Source organism: Falco punctatus, assembly GCF_963210335.1.
Source record: "Falco punctatus genome assembly, chromosome: 7".
NCBI classification, from domain to species: Eukaryota; Metazoa; Chordata; class Aves; order Falconiformes; family Falconidae; genus Falco; species Falco punctatus.
The window spans coordinates 18,728,667-18,749,390 of NC_137587.1; the positions used below are offsets into that span (position 1 = coordinate 18,728,667).

The 20,724-nt window shown below is 39.2% G+C and overlaps 1 protein-coding gene across 1 annotated transcript; it reads right to left on the reverse strand.

Annotated features, from left to right (window-relative positions):
• Positions 1-1,379: 1,379 nt before the first annotated feature.
• On the reverse strand, positions 1,380-17,424 carry KATNBL1 (katanin regulatory subunit B1 like 1). Its single transcript, XM_080395968.1, has 10 exons — positions 17,181-17,424; positions 9,092-9,219; positions 7,559-7,599; positions 6,897-7,179; positions 5,395-5,513; positions 5,161-5,211; positions 4,986-5,075; positions 4,345-4,434; positions 3,847-3,940; positions 1,380-2,331 (listed from the first exon to the last, which is right to left on the reverse strand). Exons 2-10 carry the CDS (start codon positions 9,203-9,205, stop codon positions 2,299-2,301), a joined length of 915 nt encoding a protein of 304 aa, XP_080252094.1. The 5' UTR covers positions 9,206-9,219; positions 17,181-17,424; the 3' UTR covers positions 1,380-2,298.
• Between the last annotated feature and the right edge of the window lie 3,300 nt (positions 17,425-20,724).

A 20,724-nucleotide genomic window follows, 5' to 3' on the forward strand; every position in this document is an offset into this window, starting at 1 on the left:
TGTCAAAATACAACTTTTGGCTGTTAAAAATAATGCATTATTTTATTAGATATTTCTCAGTAACAATCCTCAAGTCAATCTTACCTTGCCACTAGAACAAAAGCACCATCCACAGTTAATTTTCTAAGTCTATGGCCACATGCAGAATTCATTACAAGCCAATGTATTTACATCTACAGTCAAGCTAGATTTTTAACTACTAGAGTATTTAACTTTCTCCAGTTAGAATAATCACTTCTGGTATTATCAGAAATAAATGGCCATGAGTTACTTCATTTTGTCTATAAAAAAAAAAAGAGGGAAAAAAAAAATCCGAGTTTCTAATCGCCTTTACAGTATTCTCCTTGAGGAATAGCCTAAGAGTTTCAGCAACTGCTACCCAAATGATGAAGCTAGTCTTTATATCACTTTTACATTTAAGTGCTGAACAGAACAGGGAAGTAATACAAGAACATTATCATACTGTAGTTCCTTTAAATTTTTAATTGACAGCAAAAACATGTGGAAAGCAGTAAGTTCTATCACAAACTCTTTTGAGTGTGAAATACCTGTAACGGTACCTAACAATTCTAGCAAAAACAATCTGGCTATGTGCCTGTCTCTAGATTATCCAACAGAGCGCTCAGTTTTGGGATGTCCCAGAAACCCTTCCCTGTAGCTGTTTGCCCTGGAAAGTATGAAACCTTTGGTGGTTTATAGAATACTCAAAATAATGAAAAGCACCAAGTTCTGGTAACAGATTTCTAGTTGGCCTTCAGAAGTCAGCAATAATATGTAAATTGAATTTAAAATGAAGCAACACGAGGCCTAAAGCTGTTGACCACTACCAGAATTCAAAATTCGTTTACCTCACCTGTAAAGCAAAAACCACTTGGGGCTATCAAAGTTTTCTCCTGCACATCAATAAAAGTGCATATGCTTAATGCTAGATAAGTATGAAAACAACCCTTGTAAGTACTTAGTTTAAGGAAGTAGAATATTTGGTAATACATGCTGTGCATGTATATTTGTTTTAAGTGAACAGCTGGCACTTCTTAAGTTTTACCTGGAAACACATGCTTTCTAATCACAAAATAAAAAAGGCAATTGTAATCCTAAAAGCAAAACTCAGAGCTATTAAGCTATAGCTTTTAAATTAAAATCGTTCAGGATAGCAATAGGACAGTAAAAGAGTGTATAGCTGTATGTTCAATACTATTGTTGGTATGAATTTGCCATCACTGATCAGGCTAGAACCCTACTAATTTTGCAAAAGCTCTTTGTCAGTTTAACAGAGGTAGTATAAAAAGAGTGTGATTTGATTAACATGGCCTCATCTGGCTGTAAACATTTCAAACAATAGACATAAATATCTATGATAAAAAGTACCATGGAAGAGATTACTCTAGAAATTTTTTATGAACTTGAAAAGAAAAACAGTAGATACATTTTATATGTTTACTTATTTGCATGTAGTTTAAATGATACAGAACAAGATTACTGTGTTAGAAATCCACATACAATATAAAAACATTTGTTAGACATAAATTCACCATTCTGCTGACATTTGCAATAACTGTTTATCCAAGCTTAACTTCAGGTATTTATAATATTTTTCATACATGAATCTTTGTATATGTGCAATGTTTCATTAACTACACAATGTGAAACCCTGATTTTTGTAGCTTCTCATTACAATCTGAACATAATAGCTATTTGCATCTTAACACATTGGCTTTTTGAAACACTAGTAATTAAGGCAACTTTAATGTACAGTTTCTCAATAGTGCAAACAAAAATTGTCTTTAATAATTTGATTAAAACATTGAATTCAATATTCCAAAGTTGTTGTGGTTTTTTTTAAATGCAATTGGAAGATATCGGTGCATTCTGGAGTTCTCTTGTGAAAGAAAGATTTAAAAGCTCTAAATGCTGATTGCTTTTGTTGGCTCCTTCTAACTGGTTCTGCTGTCTTTGTCTTCATGACAGTAATTCATCTTCTTTTATGCGATGTTGTGGTAAAATACAGTAGCATTTAAATGAATACCTAGTAACTCAGTGAATCCCAAATGCAGCAAAGGCATACAGTTTTCATAGTGCACTTTCACCTCATTGAAGTAAAAGTTGCTCCTACTAGATGTTTTTCCACTTCAATGTGAAGTAGATTGTTAGGATTTTATTAGTGGTTTTGTTAAACAGCTTGACAGTTCAGTTCTCTTCTGCCAGTATTTCTCAAAAGGCTTTCAGAAACAGTATGTATTTCAGGGGTACTTTGCGGGGTTCTTTCACCACATAAGCATACATAGTTTCCCAATCATGTCAGTGTAGCTGTAATAAATAAGCATTTACATCCTAGAAACGAGAAACAAAAGTGTCACATTACTTACGGCTGTAACATCAACTGTATGTCTAAGGCAGGGTAATCAATCAGGACCATAATACAAGAATCATTATGTTTAGGCCAAATTTCAGAACAAGCTATCTTCAAGATTACTTTCAATGGCGTTACTTTATGTACTAGAAAGCCTGCAAGAACAGTGGGACTAGCTTCTCAAGTCATCAATTTAGTCTATTTTTCCTCTGTTCCCTGCATGCACAGGAAACAAAATCATCATCATGAGATCATGTATTTGAAACATGTTTATTAAGAGTGACATTCCTTCAGCCCGTCCCTCCAACATTCTTGTACTACACTTTTTGCTCCTGACTTGTTCAGGTGGCCTTGGTCACAATCTATCCTGATATACGTTAAGAATTAGGCGCATGAACAGAAAGAGAACCCGAATCCTAGAGAAACAAGCTGACACTAGCTGTAACTGCTATGTTGGCACACCAAAAGAACTAGGTAGTCTGTATTGCAAGCTTCCATTGCTCTACAAGTTGGGAGTTTAGAACACTGTTCTACACCCCTACTGACTGAAACTCTGCAAGAAGTTTGTAATATTCTTGTAGAAATAAAAAAAGTCATAAGTGCACAGCAATCCCAGAAGAACAAGAAAACTTATTTCATACAAAGTGACAAATTCTGCAGCCATCAAATTAATAGATTCCACAAAGCTCTTTCAGATGCTAGTAAAGCATGCAATCTCCAAGTTCTTTTGAAGTTCGCTTGAATTCTGCACATAACCAAGTATCTGCTTTAAGTCCTCTCTTACTGTCTACCTTCATCAGGTCCCTCCATGTGGAGAGGTTTCTCACTCAATGTAACTCTTTGTGCCACACCTCAAGAAAGCCCTGTTTACACAGACGAGTGTCATGAGCAGCAACTCATGCATTTACCAGACACCCTCATCGTATTACTGATACCACAACGTACCGAGAAAGGCAAACCGGGATTTGCTTCAGATGGAAACACTTTTCTGCTCTCCACAAACTCGTAACTTTCCAAGCATTAAGCCAGCCATAAGCTTTAGAATTTAACATGTTGTCACTTGCCCCAGTCACCTGATGTGCAAATGCCAACAACATTGCCGGGCTAAGATTCTCCATGCTGCATTATGCTTACAGTAATGGGTACAGCAGATTTTAGAGAAAACATCTATCCTTTTACAGTCTACCTACTCATCTGGGCCCTTTTTTACATCAATTTTAAGGCTTATTACTAGTAGCCATTTCACTATTAAGGAGATGCTTTCTCTGTGAAAAAAGGATAAAAAATTCATTGTTAGCATTCTAAATCACATTATTATCATAGGGACTCCACTCCAAACTTCTGTGTAAGTTGTGCGATATACTTGAGCATCAGTGGAAAATAAGAGTGTTCCTATCCATCAATAGTTTTGCATAAAAAAAAAAAACATCAAATGAGAGGAATACTGCAAGTGATACAATTATATTCACGACTAAACACAACTGGAACTGTATTACCTTAGCTATATTACCAGTATATCCTGGAACCAGAGTAAGATGATTCTCCTGTTCCCACAAACCACTTAATTGTCGTTTTAAAATATGAATATTTCTGAAAAAGAATGAGCAACACTTTATAACATACATATACCACACTTCAGGAGACTGACTGAAACATTATCAATACTATATATAGACTTAGTCTACATGTTATTGTCACTATTGGAAAAAAATTGATCCAACTTCCTCAATATTTGTATAACCTCTGATATTATGTTCTACATGTATTAAAACTCCAGTAAAAAACCACAAAAACACGAAAACAAAGACATGACAATCCTTAAGTCTGTTTCAAAACACCACCTGTGTATTAACAGAACAACTTATTTTAAGTACTTTCAAATTATAACTTTTTATTTTGTAGATAACGTATGCTCCTAGTGATCAAAGTTAAAACAGACCGAGATGGAATAAGCTACAGAAATGTATTTAAGTATTTCCCAACACTATACTCACCCATCCTCTGCCTTTTCTGAATGTGCAGACAGTTCTGACCACCATCTTTTAACGACAGCCTGAAGCCAGTTTAAACCAACTATCACGTATCTGCAACAACATATTTTACACATAATGCTTTTTCTCACCCCACTCCAATATCTACAGGTCAGCTAAAGTGTCAAGACAAACTAGTAAGCAATTTAGAGCAGCATGTTTTCTATTCTGTAATTAAAAATCTAGACAAATTGGCAAGTTTAAATACTTGCCTATGTTTTCAATTTCAAAGTGGTTAACTGAAGCTCTTATTGAAAAACTAGAAATTCTTCAAGTATTTTGCCTGAAAACTGCCCTGATTTCATGTAAAGCATACTAAAACCTCAGTGCTATTCTGTTTTACTGTTCAGGATAAATCAATCTGCATAAGCAGTAAAGCCAGTCCCCACCAGTCCTTAACCTTGCAGAAACGAGTTGAGCCACTGATTTGCTAGAGGAGAAAGGTCCAGAGGGAAGCTCCTCTTCAGGTTTGTTGTTGCCTCTGCCCCTTCACCCAATGCTGAATTTGAGGGAACGCCGTCAGAGGACTAAACACCATTAACTTCTAGGGCACTGCATAGCCAGGAAGTAATAACGTTTTGAAAACATCCTAAACTCATACTTACTCTTCGTATTTGCTTTTAAGCAATGATTTCACTAAAGGCAAAAGATCTACGCAGCAGCCAACTGAAATATGTGGTTTTTCTTCCTGTAAACTTAAAAAACAAGATGTTTCAGAAGTGTTTCAACTTCATCATGGCTATAGCAGATTCTTATCCCTCCACTTCTTTTTGTCTGTACCTGTTTGTAAGCACAGGAAGGCAGTCTACTACTACTCCAAGATCTTGTATCCTAGAAACATTAAGAATAAAAACAGAAGTGTTACTAGTAGAGCATAGGTTGAAGTATGTGCTTCCACCATGACTTAAAGAATAAGCGTAACGAAGTTACAACATTTAGGGAACCCCTAAAAATGCTGCAGCATATTTGAATTTGCTACCACTTTAAGAATAGAAAAGAGACACTCAGGTTTACCTCACTAAGTAGGCTACCAGTTCACTTATACTTCTCCTTCTCCAAAAGGTTAAAGCTACATTCAGCCTCAGATTCCTGCTGAAAAGAACTTGAGCCATAGTTTCATGGTCCTGAGAAACCTGTGTATTTTTGAAAATATAGAAATTTACCACAAGTAGCCAGCAACAACACAATAAGCTGCTCTAATATAGCAATTTGTTAACGTACAATCCTACCTGTATGCTGATGAGTTTTAGAAATTTAGCTCACAGTAGCCTTAAAACCACAAATTTCCCTTAGAAGGGGGCACAAATAGATTAAGACTACTTTACCCAAGAGCTACAAGAATAAGGTCTGTAGACACCTAAAGAGGTATCTAAAAGTTAAATACAGCATTCATGAGAAACCTGTAATTCAACCAACTCTTGAGAATTTTTTACTTAGATGCTTATTAATTTTGACACAATTTAGACCCAAGTAATTACATGTATTATTCTGAACTTTGACAGAAAAGATTAATTTCTGAAAATAGCTTGTTCTTGGAATGAAGTTTAGGTATTTTAATAAAAATAGACCTTGCATTGGTGAACACTGCAGAGCCACCCACATCTCTCAAAACAGTTAAACAGGCATCTGTGGCCAGTGATCTAGTCTTCAGTTTCTCACAGGATGAATCCTCCCCCACTCTTCATTTCTTTACTCTTCTTCCCACAGCATCTTTATTCTAGCTATTCTGCTGCTCCTTCCTTGAAACGATCAAACTCAATGGAGTGCAAGAGCGCCACAGACTTGTACCTCCAGCCCACTGGACTCTCAGGGCTCTGTCTTCACAAGAACAGTACCATAAAAAGACAGCATGGTAAGAATCTTCAATCTTATCTTCCCTGCTATGCCTCACTTAAAACAACTGCAGGCCTCAAAGGGTAACAAACATCTATGGTGACAGAAATGGAAACTTCAACATTAAGGGACTTAAATGGCCTTCACTGTCATAAAACCCATTTCATTTAAATATCTGACCTTTGTCCAGTTTTGGAAGCCCTACAAGCAGTCACTGTGTTTCATCAAGCAATCTTAACAAGAAATAGCCTTACACAAGCACTTAAGTTCATTTCACACACATGAAGCTGATACTGCTATTGAAAATGGTCCTGTCCTACCTCACCAGCTTACTTCCATCCATACACTAAACACTTTCACACATAAGCACGCATGTGGCTATACATCATGCCAGATCATGAAACTCAACCAGGTCAAAACATTTTCCTTTAGTGCTGGTACAATTTTAACCCAGAGTAGCCTGGCAGATCTGAGCTTCTGTGCTGACAAACATGTGGAAAACTGGCAGAACTACTATTGTTGGCAACTGTATCCCCAGTAAACTGACAGATTGTAAATCACAAGACTGGAGCCAATCTGTATGTTAAGAAAATGAATCTCTGAAAACTTTCACAGCTAACTACACAAAGAAACTATCAGAAATACTCCTATTTTAAACTAAAGTTTCTTTAAACTCTACTTACCTCTGAAAAAAATCCACTATATTTGGATGATGGGCCTTCTGTTTGAGATGAGCCAGAGTCACTAGAATTCAACAAGTGCGTACGACTGTCGTTGTGTAGTTTTGCTGGCAGATTCCCTGCACAAGCCAGTTCATTTTCTTTATTTGCCATGTCACAGCCCCTAGATTTAGGGAACTGTTTCTTTCTATAACAAGGCTTTGGAGTATAACAACGAACTTTTCTTTTACAATATACTACTTTGAAAAGAGAGAGGGGACTGGTCACCGTTTTTCCAACTGTTATTCTGCAATAATAAAACAGTATTTTAGTGAAAGTTGCTCTAAATCTAAGCAATTCTTCATGTTAGTAAGCGAAAATACATCATTATAAATTCAGCAGTCAACTTGCAGGTTAGCGAAGACACTTTATCCCCAAAATATATCTTCACAACATTTGGGTTATCAGAAGTAAGAGCTACCACCAATATTTTTCTGCTGCTTTTATAAATGCAGACTCATTATTATGGAAGTGGACACAAGAACCAAGTATTGTCAGTACAGAATTAAGTAATCAAGAGCTATCTTCCATTTGTGTCTGCTTGAGTGTTGTAAAAAGATTTAAACAGCTTCTTCCTCCCTGCCTCCCTCTCACTTCAAACTCAAGCGTCTGCACAGCCCTCGTACCTGTTTGTGTATGAAGCCAGCTGTTTTGGAGATTTCTTACCCTGGGAGAAAGGGAACAGAGAAGAAAACAAGTTTTTTTTACTAAAAAGGCTCAAACACTCCCACAGTTTGTCAAAAGGAAGTTCTGCTTTACCACTGCCTAAGCTTAACATGGATTCCCTCCTTTCCACCCCCTCTTCCTATTCTGTAGCTAAAGCACAGCTATGTTAACCTTCCTATAATCTTCAGGTATTTTATGGTGACCTATAGATGGACTAGCTCTGTCATCGCTATCCTTGGAGCACCACAGTCAGCTGTAGGCTTGGGGTATCTTTGGCCAGAGGCAGGACTGTGACATCACAGGGAGAGAGTTTTTACTTACTAGCAACTCTGACGAACATAAAAAGGCTACTGGAATCTGATGGCAAAACTGCATTGCTTGTCTCACACATGCATTTAAAAAAAATAAATCAAGACCACTGATTATCTTGAATTCATTCATATGAAATAGATTAGCACCCTTTTGCACCATTAGGCTGCATAGAAGAGTGATATCCAAGAGGAATCACAAAATTCATTCAAGGTTGTGCCAAACAGATTAGCAAAACCTTTGAAAATTAAGCAACAGAACCTGAAGATTAATTTCTAAATGATTTTTTATACAGTAGTCTTCAATGTTTTAGAGCTTCATGTAATGAAGATGAGTTGAATTGTGACATTCTAGTCTACTTTTTTCATTAGTAAACAGATTAATAATAAAAAAGCACTAAGATGCTAAAGTTAGAAATACATTTTCATACAAACAGATACTATACCCATATACCGCAGGCATCTGAACTTGAAAATTTATACTACTATTAACATTTACATTGCATACATCAGCAAAACAATGTTATGATTGTTTTTTGTTAACACCAAGTCATAAAATCATGTAGGTTTTAATACATAAGTTTCAATAAGCAAACAGACATAGAGCATATTGGCATCTTGACTGCTGTTTGAAGTGATCTTACAGGAAGTTTACCTCCATACTCCACCGCCTTCCTCTTCTACCAGTAACACATGTAAGAGGTTATGAGAAAATGTTTCTGACTAGCAAGAATCTAGTGAAAGTACATGTTACTCAATGGGGTAGATCAACCTGCATGATATTAAGACAACAGGTCCTTTTCAATGCAAGTATTTCACCTACCCCACCTCTCAATTGTGCCATGTAGCTCTCTTGGCAAGAGAGAATTTTTTGATGATACAATTTCTCTACTGAAACAGTTCTTGGCTGTACTGCAGCAAAGCAGGCCTAAGTAAAACCATCGTTAACTACTGCTCATGTGGATGATATGATACATATATCTGTGCAGTCACTGCCTATGTCTATTATAATGCAGAGTTTTCATGATATAATTGTGTATGTAATAGCTAAAGTTCTTGCACATCTAAACATGAAATGCCCAATAGGGCACTCCAGTTTTAGACTGATTAGAACTATGAACTTGTTTGAATGTTTGCTTCAGCTTCATCAAAGAATAAAAAAACCCCCAAAATCCCACAGCTTACCTCCTTCATGATCTTTTTAGTGGAAGAAGAGATTCTTTTTCTAGGGAGATCAATGGGATGACCTTCAATATGCAATACTTTCTGTTTTCTAACATTGTGGGCTTCAGATGCCATAATCTCTCAAATCCCTGTTTTCAAGGGAAATATATTTAATATAAAATAAGAATAACCAAGTATCTTTTCTATAACAGTTAACTTTCTTCAAATGCAGCCAGCAAAACCAGTTAAGAAGAGTTAAACTATACACAAGATCTTCCATCATATAAATAATCCATATAAATAAAGACATCCTTCAGCAGCAAATGTTAGCTGGAGACCCTATCATTAAGTGCTCATCAGCATGCTACTAAAAATTCCTATTTATTTAAAAAAAAAAAAAAGAAATAAGACCAAGACACCCCCCTCCACCCCCTCTGCAAGAAACAGAAGCAGAGATCTTGTTTTCAGACCAGCTTAGTACACCTGCACTGAAAGGTGCCATACAGACAAGAATTCAAGTAAAGGTGGCAGCAATTTATGAGACTTTCCACCACATCTCACACTAGGAATTTCATCTGCCACCTAGAAAAAAAATAATTGGTCCCACAACCATTTTCAAGTGAGGAAAAGCAGGAAAATAAAAATAATCCCTGTTTTTCAGGAAGGAGGCAAATTTCATCGAACAGCAAAGGTTAAAAAAAATGGAAGTCAAAGACCACCCTTAGATCACTGGCAAATCCACCTCCCACCCATTTTTCTCAGAACATAAATTTGGCTATTCTTCATATTAAAAAAAAATATTTATACCAGTTAACCAGCAAGAAAATGCCTGAAGTACTTTGTCTTGAAGTATGCAAATACTTCTATAAGAATCAAAACCAAGATTGAGACAGTTGTACACGTGGTTTTGCATTTTTTCTGAGTGATTCAGAAAATTCATTGCTTGAGACTGGATTCAAGAATTACATCATCATGGTGCACTATTCTTAAGATGTTTCATCAAGACATCCCACCTTTTAAAAACCAACTATTTGCTTTAATTTTATTCGTTTTCCTCTAAACAGTAAAACTCTGGTCCCAGCATGAGTGTCCTAATCTCTCCCCTCCACTTTCAGTACCAACAGTCCTATCCCTTTTCCTCCATGCAGCAGATTTATCTCACATTAAGAACTTCAGTATTTAAAACACTAAGACACTGAGCACTGAAAAAGCCAGATGGGGAAACAGCTTGTTAGCCACAGAAGATTTTCCAATGCAGTAGCTAAAGGCCATCAAATAAAACAAACAGGTGGCAGGCTCAAAACCAAGGATAAGGTGTACTCTTCACATAATGCATATTACATTCAATATTTTAGGATACAGCGGAAGCAAAAAAAAATCAAGTGCTTCAGTTTTCTTTAGAACAGGATCAGTACTAAAGAATCAGATTGGAGAACTCTCTCTCAGAAAAAGGAAGTTTTACTGACAGAAACCCTTACTCCTAGATGGGAATATAGAGCTCTCAGACCAATGACTTCAGCAAGCACTGCAAATGGCAGCATTATTTATGGCAAGATCTTTTAACAGTTGGTGGCCCATACTTTTCCACATACAAGACTGGCTTAAAACTGGTTCATTAAGTTAACTTTTCCTGCATATTATGGAATGCTGATAGAATAGTTGTCACCCTACAAGTTCTCCACACTTTCAAGGCTTCCATCCACCAGGCTTATAAGTAGTAAAAAATATTTTTTCCTCTGAAGTTTAGAAGAAACAACTTTGCTGCACACCAGACTGGTTCAAGTCACTACTTGGCCTCAAATGGGCTGTACATTAAAATTTGAACTTGGAGCACAACACAAAAGCAAACAACAGAACTTTTGACAAATAGTCTAACCCAACAACCCTGAAATCCCAACAAATCCAACCTTCTGTTGAGGCTAATGATGAAGGCAGAAAGCTAGGAGGATTTTTTTTTTTTTTTTTTTTTTCATCCCCTGTTTGAGAATGTTCCTGAGGGGGCAGCAGTAATGAAGGACAACCTGCAGCCACCAGAGCTAGACCCCATAGAATCATCCTGTCAAATGCTAAAAAAAAAATATATCCATAAATTCTGTTTCTGAAGAATCATTTATTGCAACTACTGCCATGACACACTGACAGCTTACAATTCTTCATGCAGAAGAGCTACCTGTCCTTACTTGCTTGTTTAGTAAGTGATCCCAAAGCATCCTCCTCTTTCATGCTACATGCTAAGCAAGAATCTGATCTTCAATACCCAAGACAGCAGCACCGTTAAACTAGAAGGCTAGAAAGAAATGTCTTGCCAAGGGAAGTCAGTTAGTGCATCAGAGTCTAAGATAACTTCTCTAAATACCTAACTAGAAAGAGGTTATCCTGGAGGGAAGGAAGTTCCCCCCAAAAAAGACTGAATGTGTCCAAGAGAAAAACAAAAAGAATTACACACACTAGCAATTTGATGCAAGAACATAACGCCCCTCTAGCCTCACAGCTGAAACAAGAAAAGACAAAACTGCCAATTCTTTCTTTAAAGACTGGGAACAGAAACCCAAAAGGCTAACAGATGATCAGACATAAAGGAACATCTGATGAAATGAAGTAAAATTGAGTGTTCGCTGTCCTACAGTTTAGAAAGGTTTCCATAGTTTAACCTGGTCTGTGAGGGTCTCTGAGGATGCAGAAGCAGCAGCGAACATACACACAGTAATGGAATAGCTGCATTGTTAACCACCGTGCAGAACCTCTCCCTTAGAGCTGACAAAGCACCTAAAGAAATCATGTGTGGAAAACACAGTCAGTATTTAAAGATAGCCTCAAGAAAGATCCAGACTGACACCTCTGTTGTGCAAATCAGTAAATAATGTAATCAAGAACAGAATTACTGGACACAAACAATAATATACTGTGAAAGATCCAACCTGGTTCTTGTGAAGGCAAGTCCTGCCCTGCACATTAATGGAATTCTTTGAGACTACGAAGTAGTACAATATGGATAAAGGACAGCTAAATGATAAGATTCTAGCTGAATATTCCAAAAAGTTTCCAGAAGTCCCTCACTTTAACTTCTTGAGGAAATTAAGCAACCAAGTGATAAGAGTGAAAGTTTTTGCATGGAGAAACAGCTAAGTCCTAAACTGTTCAAGTGGTTCCCTCACTGAAGGCAGCCACCACAGGAATCCTGCATAAAAATCTGCATTTGTTTATGCTGTTTGATACATTCATGGATTACCTCACAAAGGGGATGAATAATTAAATGACAAAGACCATTGACAACACAAAGTTAAACCAGACACTGAAGAGGAGGGCTAACTGATGAATTAGAGAAGGACCTTCACGTAAAATAAACAGAAGCAATGACTATAGGTTAATAAAAAGCAAAGCCTGTGTGTCTGCAGGCATGAGGAAATTCTGGGCTCCCATATAGAATCACAGGCTCCGCATTACTAATTGCCACCCACAACATGATCTGCATATATGACAGTTTACTTTAGATCATTCCGATTGCTCAGCGTTCCATATGGATCGATAAACAGGAAAATAAACAGAACACTGTTGTGGCAGTCTATAGTGACTGTTTCAAATATTGAAGCCAGGTTTAGACTCTTCCCCTCAAAAAACTCAGAAGACTCCTAAGTAAAAAAAGGTCAGACAAGTTAAAAAACCAGAATACCTTCAACACAATCAGTAACTGAACAGATGAGCCCTTTTCAGTTTGAGAAGGAGGCCACTTACACGAGAGAGGGGAAATAAAACAGAGGCCTACAAAATGAATGGCTTGGAGAAGTTACACTGAGATTATTCACTGTCTTGCCTAATATAAGAATGGTCAAAAAGCACTAGCTGAAGGTAGGTTCAAAACTAACGAAAGGGGGTGGCTCTTTGTGCAAATTATAATCAAGCTGAACTTGTCACAGGATGCTGTGACCCAAATGTTTACATGGGTTCCAGTGCAGACTTCATATGTAAATTCATAAAAAAATGAATACATTTAAAGTGATTAAGTCCAGAGAAAGCAGAAGAATCTGGTACATCCAAACCCAATGCTGCTATAATAAACTTAGTCCACATCAAGAAACCTTCTTCTAAAGGCTTAGTAACACGTGATAAAATGCTAGCTGGCCAGTAATTAAAAAGATGAATGCTAGAGGATAAAAACACTTTATAGGGCTCTTTACAACTTTCATTTTATCTGCTATCAGATACCATCATGTAGGGATAGCTAATTAGACACTACCACACACTTATTTTGGAATATATACAGAGGATTTTAAAACTGGCATTAGATACCAATTTGTACAGGATCAAACAGACACCTTTACGTCTTGAATTTTTGACTATCCCCTTGTGAGGGGCACAGCTAGTGGTATTTGTTCAGAACAGTCTGTTATACCATCTCATTAAGTCCAATGCAACTATTTTGCTTTACAAAACTTAAAAAATAAACTAAGGTTAGAATGGAAGTCTCTTCATCTCTACCTTAGCCCTTCACCACACAAGCCTAAACCGTTTTACAACTGTAACAAAATAGACTGCAAATCTGAACAGAGATGCACAATTTCATTCAGATGATAGGCTCACATTCCAGCAGTTTCCCCCATCCCATGCATGACTTCTCACAGAAGATGCCAACCCTTCCTTTCTCCTCCTTTTAGTCTCCTAAATTTTCAGGAAACAAGACTAGAGTAACAGCAGCCCTACATCCTAGTAAGCAAGCACATTTGACCCTGCAGTCAATAGACAGTATCCATGCAAAGTTTTCTTGATGGCCTTACTGCTATTTTCTAACTCTGATCTCTCCCCCTTCAACTCTTCAAGTCATACCAGTATCAAAGCAACGAAAGTCAGCACGAAAAGGCTTTCAAGTGCACATCTATCAAAGGCAAGTATCAACAGCTCTGCCACTCCCTCCCATCGTTCTATGTTCTGGGCACAGCCCCCAGAGAGGGACAAACTTTTCTTCGCATGTTATGTAATCTACACATGTATTAACATAACATTAATTTCTTGCAGAACACAGACTGGAGTACTTCGCGTGACAGCAAAGCCAACGTAAAATAGCTCGATACCTTAAGTCATCAGCAATACCCTTTAAAACAAACATTCTTCCTGTCCTACTCTTTGCCCAAATTCTTAACAGCTATTTTTTCCTGTAGCATTCCATGTATCCTAGCAATTGCAGATGTTTCTGTGACTCTCCCCCACCCCATATTAAATCAAGTGCAAGTTCAAGGATGGCAATATTAAACTCAGATGAAAGGGTTAATTGTTACTCCCCAAGGAGGGGAGTTCATACTGTGAAAGCATTCAACATAGGTATGCATCAGGGAACCAGTAACAGTCAATTTCTGTAGTCATTATCAGATTTTAAATGATCCTAAGAAACTTCCAAAAATGGTTATTCCAAGTTAACTTCCGCAAGGGTAATCCATCTACAAAAATAAATCAGCACTATCTTGTGATGTAGAAGTGATTCTGTAAGCTTGGCATAATTTCCTTCCATTTTAACTCTGACAAATGTTACAGAATCCATCTGTCTCTCAGTTTTAGATGGCTTCCACATGCTTAGAATATGAAACGGAGTGGGGGTTTTATTAAAAAAAAAACACTCCTTTTAGTAGTTTATGCCCTGACAGTGTTAAATACTGAATCCTCTTTTAAAAAAAAAGTGGAGCTCAAGATTCCAAGAAATATGTTAATGCAAAATTTTTCTGCAACTCTATAGAAAGTTTTTTAATATGCCAGCAGGACACATTTTTTCAAATGTGCTATACCTGTCAGGCCATTTGTTTCAATATAAAGTTTCATGCGTGGACAGAAGTTACAGGAATTTCATTAAGTTTGCAGTAAAGGCAAATATATTTGAGTAACTAGTTATGGTAAGTTAGCTTATTCCTACAGTTTAAGCTCATTTTCCTATTACTCTTACATATGGAATTTGTATATGGCCCACTGGCACAAGCAGTCATAATTAACCTCCAAAAATGACCACAAGTCAGCACTTGGTTAAGTTTATTGAGGATGAAGCCAGGTGTGAGTTACCTCTCCTTGTGGAGCTAGCTTAAGAGTCTAATAACTGAACCTTACTCACATTCTGGAAAAAATATTTTCTAGAAAAAAGTCAAACAAATATCCAGTTTTCTGCATCTGGGGATACCATTTACAGATATGTTAAGCTGCCATAACATAGTATTGTCAGTGTTTTAGACCTTTCTAAAATCATCCTTCACTAATGCAAAGATGCTTTTACCGGTTCATTTTCACTTATGAACACCCTAAGAAGAGTAAGGTTAGAAAAGTGCTGTCAGTGACATTATCTGAGAGTTCTACATAGGAAATCAAGTTCCAATACACCGACACTCCCACATTAATATTTTACACAAGATTTAAGAAACTACTCAAAATGAAATACAGTGTATTTTTCTACTCATTGCTGAACCCCAAAAGCTTCAAAAAAACTGCAACAAGAACTTTAAAGTCAAACCTAGAGAAAGACTTACTGGAAAACTCCTCAATCTCCAAACTTGGTGGAAGCATGAGTACACAACTCATCCCTACTTAGCTGAACACAGTCTGACTACACTTCGCATAGCTTGGGATCACATGACTTTTTATGTTACCCTCGAACACACTTCCATTATTGACTGTGGTCTGTTTATAGTACTTAAAAAGCCTTCTTAATTCATACTTAAGCTCCTTACCCCGAGACCAACATACAACACTGTTACAATAAATTAAAAAAAGCTTATTAAAATGATTCCAATAGAAATATATTGAAAAGAAGCATTTCGAAACTGGGTGAGAGACAGAATACATATACACTAATGTAACACCACACACATATCACTATACTCACATTTTTACAAAATATATACATATGAAATACTTTAATGATATAATTTCTAAGACGTTATAATGAAATTCGGAGTTATAAAGTTTAGGAATTCAAGCCAATGGTACCTTGAGTTCAGTAAAATCATATTACATAAGTTTTAATCAAAATTACATGCACCGATAATATGAAACTGACAGCTTTTGACTAGGACAATTTATTTCTAATCAGCAAGGCCAGAGGCACTAACCTGTCTTCTGTCATGCTTTAGTTCTAGTAAACTTGGGTAACTTATCTTCCCCTCCCCCCCCCCTTCCCTGACTACCGGAACAAAAAACCAGGGGAGTGGGAAAAGCAGCATACATATTCCAAGAAGAGAAAGAATAAAGCTGCTTTTAAGCAAACTGACTTAACCTTGCCCTATAGCACATCATATCACAAAAAAAGAGCAACAAAGGTTTCTAAAACTTCCTCCCAGTCTCTCTCATCAACAGATGTCACTATTCAGAATATCTTTATTTTGTATCTATGTTCAACAACACGCCAAACTACTCCAGCATAACAGCGGACAAAAAAACCTTTGAAGGTTAACAAAGTAATTAATACAGAAACTGATCTTCAGGCTTCTGAAGATCTGCCTCACACCCCCGTCCTTTTTTTCCCCACTGGAATCTGTCACACCCAGCGAATAAATCCCGTCAGCAGGCCTCACACCCGGCTGGTTATCCTCCCTCTCGGCAGCACCGAAGCCTCCCCTGCCCTCCCTCCACTTACCTGCCAGTGCACACGCTCGCTGCGAGCCGCGGCTGGTACCGCCGCTCCCCCGAACAGCGCAACCGCCAGAGCTCGCCCGCCACGGGCCGCCAGCACCGCGGGCAGCCGTGCCGCAGGCCGGCGGGGCTGCCCCGCACTGGCGCGCCCCACGCGCAGGGGCGCCGGCCGGGGGAGGCCTGGCGGGGGCCACCGCGGGAGCGGGGAGGCGGCAGCCCCGCTCCCCCACCGCCCGCCCGCCGAGAGGGGCGCCTCGGAGTCGCACCCGGCCCCGGCGAGCCAAAGCACGGCCCGGGGCGCGCCACGCACCGCGCGCCTCCAGAGCGGGCGGCGAGCGGGGTGGGGGTAGGCCCCGCCGAGGGCTCCCGCGGCCCCGGTTCCTCAGCGGCCGGAGACGAGTCCTGGGCCAGGAAAGCTCCCACCCCGGCCGCTAGGAACCCCGCCCGCCGCCGGCTCGAAGCGCCAGCTCCTCGGCCACGGCCCCGGGAGCCTTCATCCCCGCTCACTCACCCGCTGCTCATGGTACCGGGCAGGGCCACGCCGAGGGGGGAGGAGGAGCCACGGGCACCTACCGCCGGGGCCCGGCGCCCGGAGCCTGCGCCATTCAAACGGCGCCGCGCTGCATGCTGGGCCGCGCCGCGCCACGCCCCACCGGCCGCGCCGCGCGGCGCAGGCACGCGGCGCCCTCTGACGGCCGCGCTGCCACCTCCCGGCGGCCGGGGGCGTGTCCGCCACGGCGGCGGCTGCTTCTCGCCCCGCCCGGCCCGGCCCCGCCCCGCCCCGCCCCGCCGGCCTCCAGGCTGCCCCGGTGCGCCCCGCCCGGCGGGCCCGCGGCCGTCAGCTGCGGGAGCCTCTGCCGGTACGGCGGTGCTGTGCGTGCGGAGCTGCGGGTCAGCGCGGTGTTGCTCGGCGTAAGGAAGCCTTGCTGATGGGCAGTTATCCTCGAGTCTTTGCATTTACCGGGAGCCTCGCAGCCCGCGCGGAGTCATGTGCGCCGGCTGCTGCTGCTGACACGCGGGTGCGGACATGCCGTGTTCGAACTGGCCGAGAAATCCATGCCAGCGCCGGGCTGCAGCGGAGCCTAAAAACCTTTAGTATTCCTGAGGCTTGGGCGTTACTAACGTTCTCTTTTTGATCGGGTGTAACAATCTCAGAACGTACCTACAGTCGGTGAGAAAAGCGGCTTGTTTTAGTGATAAACGGAGGGAAAGGCGAGACCTATTCCATGTCTCGCCTCACCCTGCTGCTCCTTCCCATTGCAAATTCTGACCCAAAGTGTGCTTTTTGTTATGCAACTTCACAGCGTCCCTGTAAAACAAGAGACTTCATCTGTCCCCGTTATAGGTGTGTAAGTTTTGGCTTGGCTGAAATGTTTGGTTTTGGGGGGCGAGTGGGCAGCCTTTGACAAATCGCAGCCTTTCTCCAGTAAGTTAACTGTACATGGCAATTTAAATTGTAACTTGGTTATTAAAGCATTTCCTCAGTATCTGAACAATTCCAAGACTAACTGGATTTAATCAGAGGCTCCGTTACTACTTTTTCTGACCTGCTTTCCATTTTACAGTATCATCCGACTTTAAAACAAGGTGGTCCGTAAGATAACAGCTTACGACACAAACCTGCTATACAAAGAAGGCATTTGATAGCATTAAAAAGGAGCTGCAAATATATAATCAAGTCCTTAGATCAGGCAATGTTCCATCTCAAAAGCTTCGTAACGGTATTGATCTTAAAAGTCATTGGAGTTGTTCTCCTTTTGACCCAAAATGCCCTGATGCTATGGAATTCATTCTGATTTCCAGTCTAAATTTATTCATGTCCTGTTTATTCTTCTAGCACCAATATTACCCTATAGTGTAAACAGGTCTCATCTTCCATCATTTCTGTTTGCCGTAAGAGAATCATTTTATTCTCTCATCAATTTCTTTTTGCTAGCCTAACACTCTTAGTCTCTTATTGCAGGACAGTGTTTCTGTTTGTTTGATCTTGCCAATGTCACTTTTAGCTTCATTCTTGCAGCTGTTGCAGTTTCAGTTCAAGCTGTGCTGTGTGCGTAGTATTTAAGCTATACATGGTTCTCTTACTCATAGGAGCACTTCAGCCATGGATATCAAGGTGCATATGGTCAATAAGGGTTTTTAAAAATTTTTTTATTTGAGCTGCGTGTGGTGACAAAAATTATATCAAAGGAAACAGATGATATGTTATTTTAGAGAATGTGACAAATATCAGATGGTGGACACTTAAAAATGCTTGGGCTTTCCGAAACAGACCTTTCTTGTGAAGTCTGTCAGGAGCACACAGTTGTCAAATGGTTTTGCCAGCTGAATGTGGCTAAGCTGAACGCTGACACTAGACAGTGGCAGAAATGGCAGAATTGCTTCTTATATGATGTGAGCTGATGTTGAGCTTTTAAAGGGGAGAACAACTGGTTTGTTCAGTCAAGGCTGCCAAACAGAATAATATTTTTTTTACTGGGCCTGGTTATTAAATACCTCTTCTGAAAAGAAGCTGTTCTGTAAATCCACATAAGGGTCAAATTTTGTAATAGTAATATCATTTCTGTCAAGGGCCCAGTTCTGTTTTCAGTAGCACACAAGCTGTACCCTGGCTACTTAGCAAATACCACGGCCCATCTAGCTGCTGATATTAAGAGGTTAACCATGCTGGGGCTCAGCTGCAGTCATTTCCAGTAGGATCTCCCACTTCTTTTATGTATCTTCCTTTGATTCTGTTTTTGAGATGCATACTGTCAGCTGCTTTACATTGCTATCTGGGCCTTGAAAAAGTCCTCTTAGCTAAGCATACTTATAAATATGCTTTTCTAAATATCTTCCTCAGCCTATTTTCTTTCAACTTGCTTTTTGCTGCTGTCTTCGCTAAATTAAATAAAACCCCAGAGTTTCTTTTGTTAACTCCAAGGTACTGCAAATTCTTATTCTTTTTTGAAACTTTCCTTTCCAATTCCACATTCCTTTTCATGGTTTTTTAATTTGTGTAAATTTGACTGGTAAAGGAAAGATCTAATGTTGCTGCTTCTGCACAGTGCTAATAGAGGAGTGCCAGTGTACCACACTTACAGGATACTTTTAACACGTTTAAAGTTTGCATTGAGAAAATGGTCGTTCTCTAACATTGCTTATTTTAATCCTCTTGAGCCAAATTTGCTACACTGGTATGAACAGGGGATTTGAGCAGAAGAGCTACATTAATCTTATTATGGAAGCTGAGGAAAGATGTCATGCTTTTTAAATAATTATTTGCCATAAACTCAAACCTCAAATAATTTTAGCTACCGTTCTAATACAGGAAAGTGTATACTTGAGGAATTTTTAATATGTTAACATTTTTGGCAAGACCTAATTATGTATTTTCAAGGACAAGAATTATGTGTGAGAGATTCCAGTGTTATGTAATCTACCTTAAAACAATGTTTTTTACTACTATTACTTTGACACATAGTGTGACATGATAGGAGGGCTTTATGGGCAAAAGATGGGCTATTTTCAGTCCTTAGAAACATCATAGTTGTAAACGAACTGAACGGGTTATCATAAATAAAACTGAAGAAGCACTTATATACACTGCACGACTTTCTGTACCTGCCATAAGTGAAGCTGTACGAAACATGAAGTGAGGAATGAACACAAAGGCATCTAAGACAGCACCAAGAAGTTACGCTTACCTTTTCCCCTCTGTCAAGGGCAGATTTTTTACAGTACCTTTCATGGTTCCCTTTTAAATGAGTTCTTTGTGCACTGCTTGGCATGTTTGAACAGTCATATCTTCCAGATGGGTAAAAAAAGTTTAATTAGATAAGATAATTACACTATAATAGGATTTTATAAGATCATGATATGTAATCTGAATCATGTTTTTCTGCAGGAATAAAAAGACATAGATCCAAATATATGCAGATGTAACATACAGAAATTTAAACATATCTACATATAAAAAATAACCTACTAGCTCCTTCCTCTTATATTTTCAAAATTTGTATTGATATTAAACATATTTGGATTTTTAAAGAATTTCACTGATTGAGTCTGGGTAT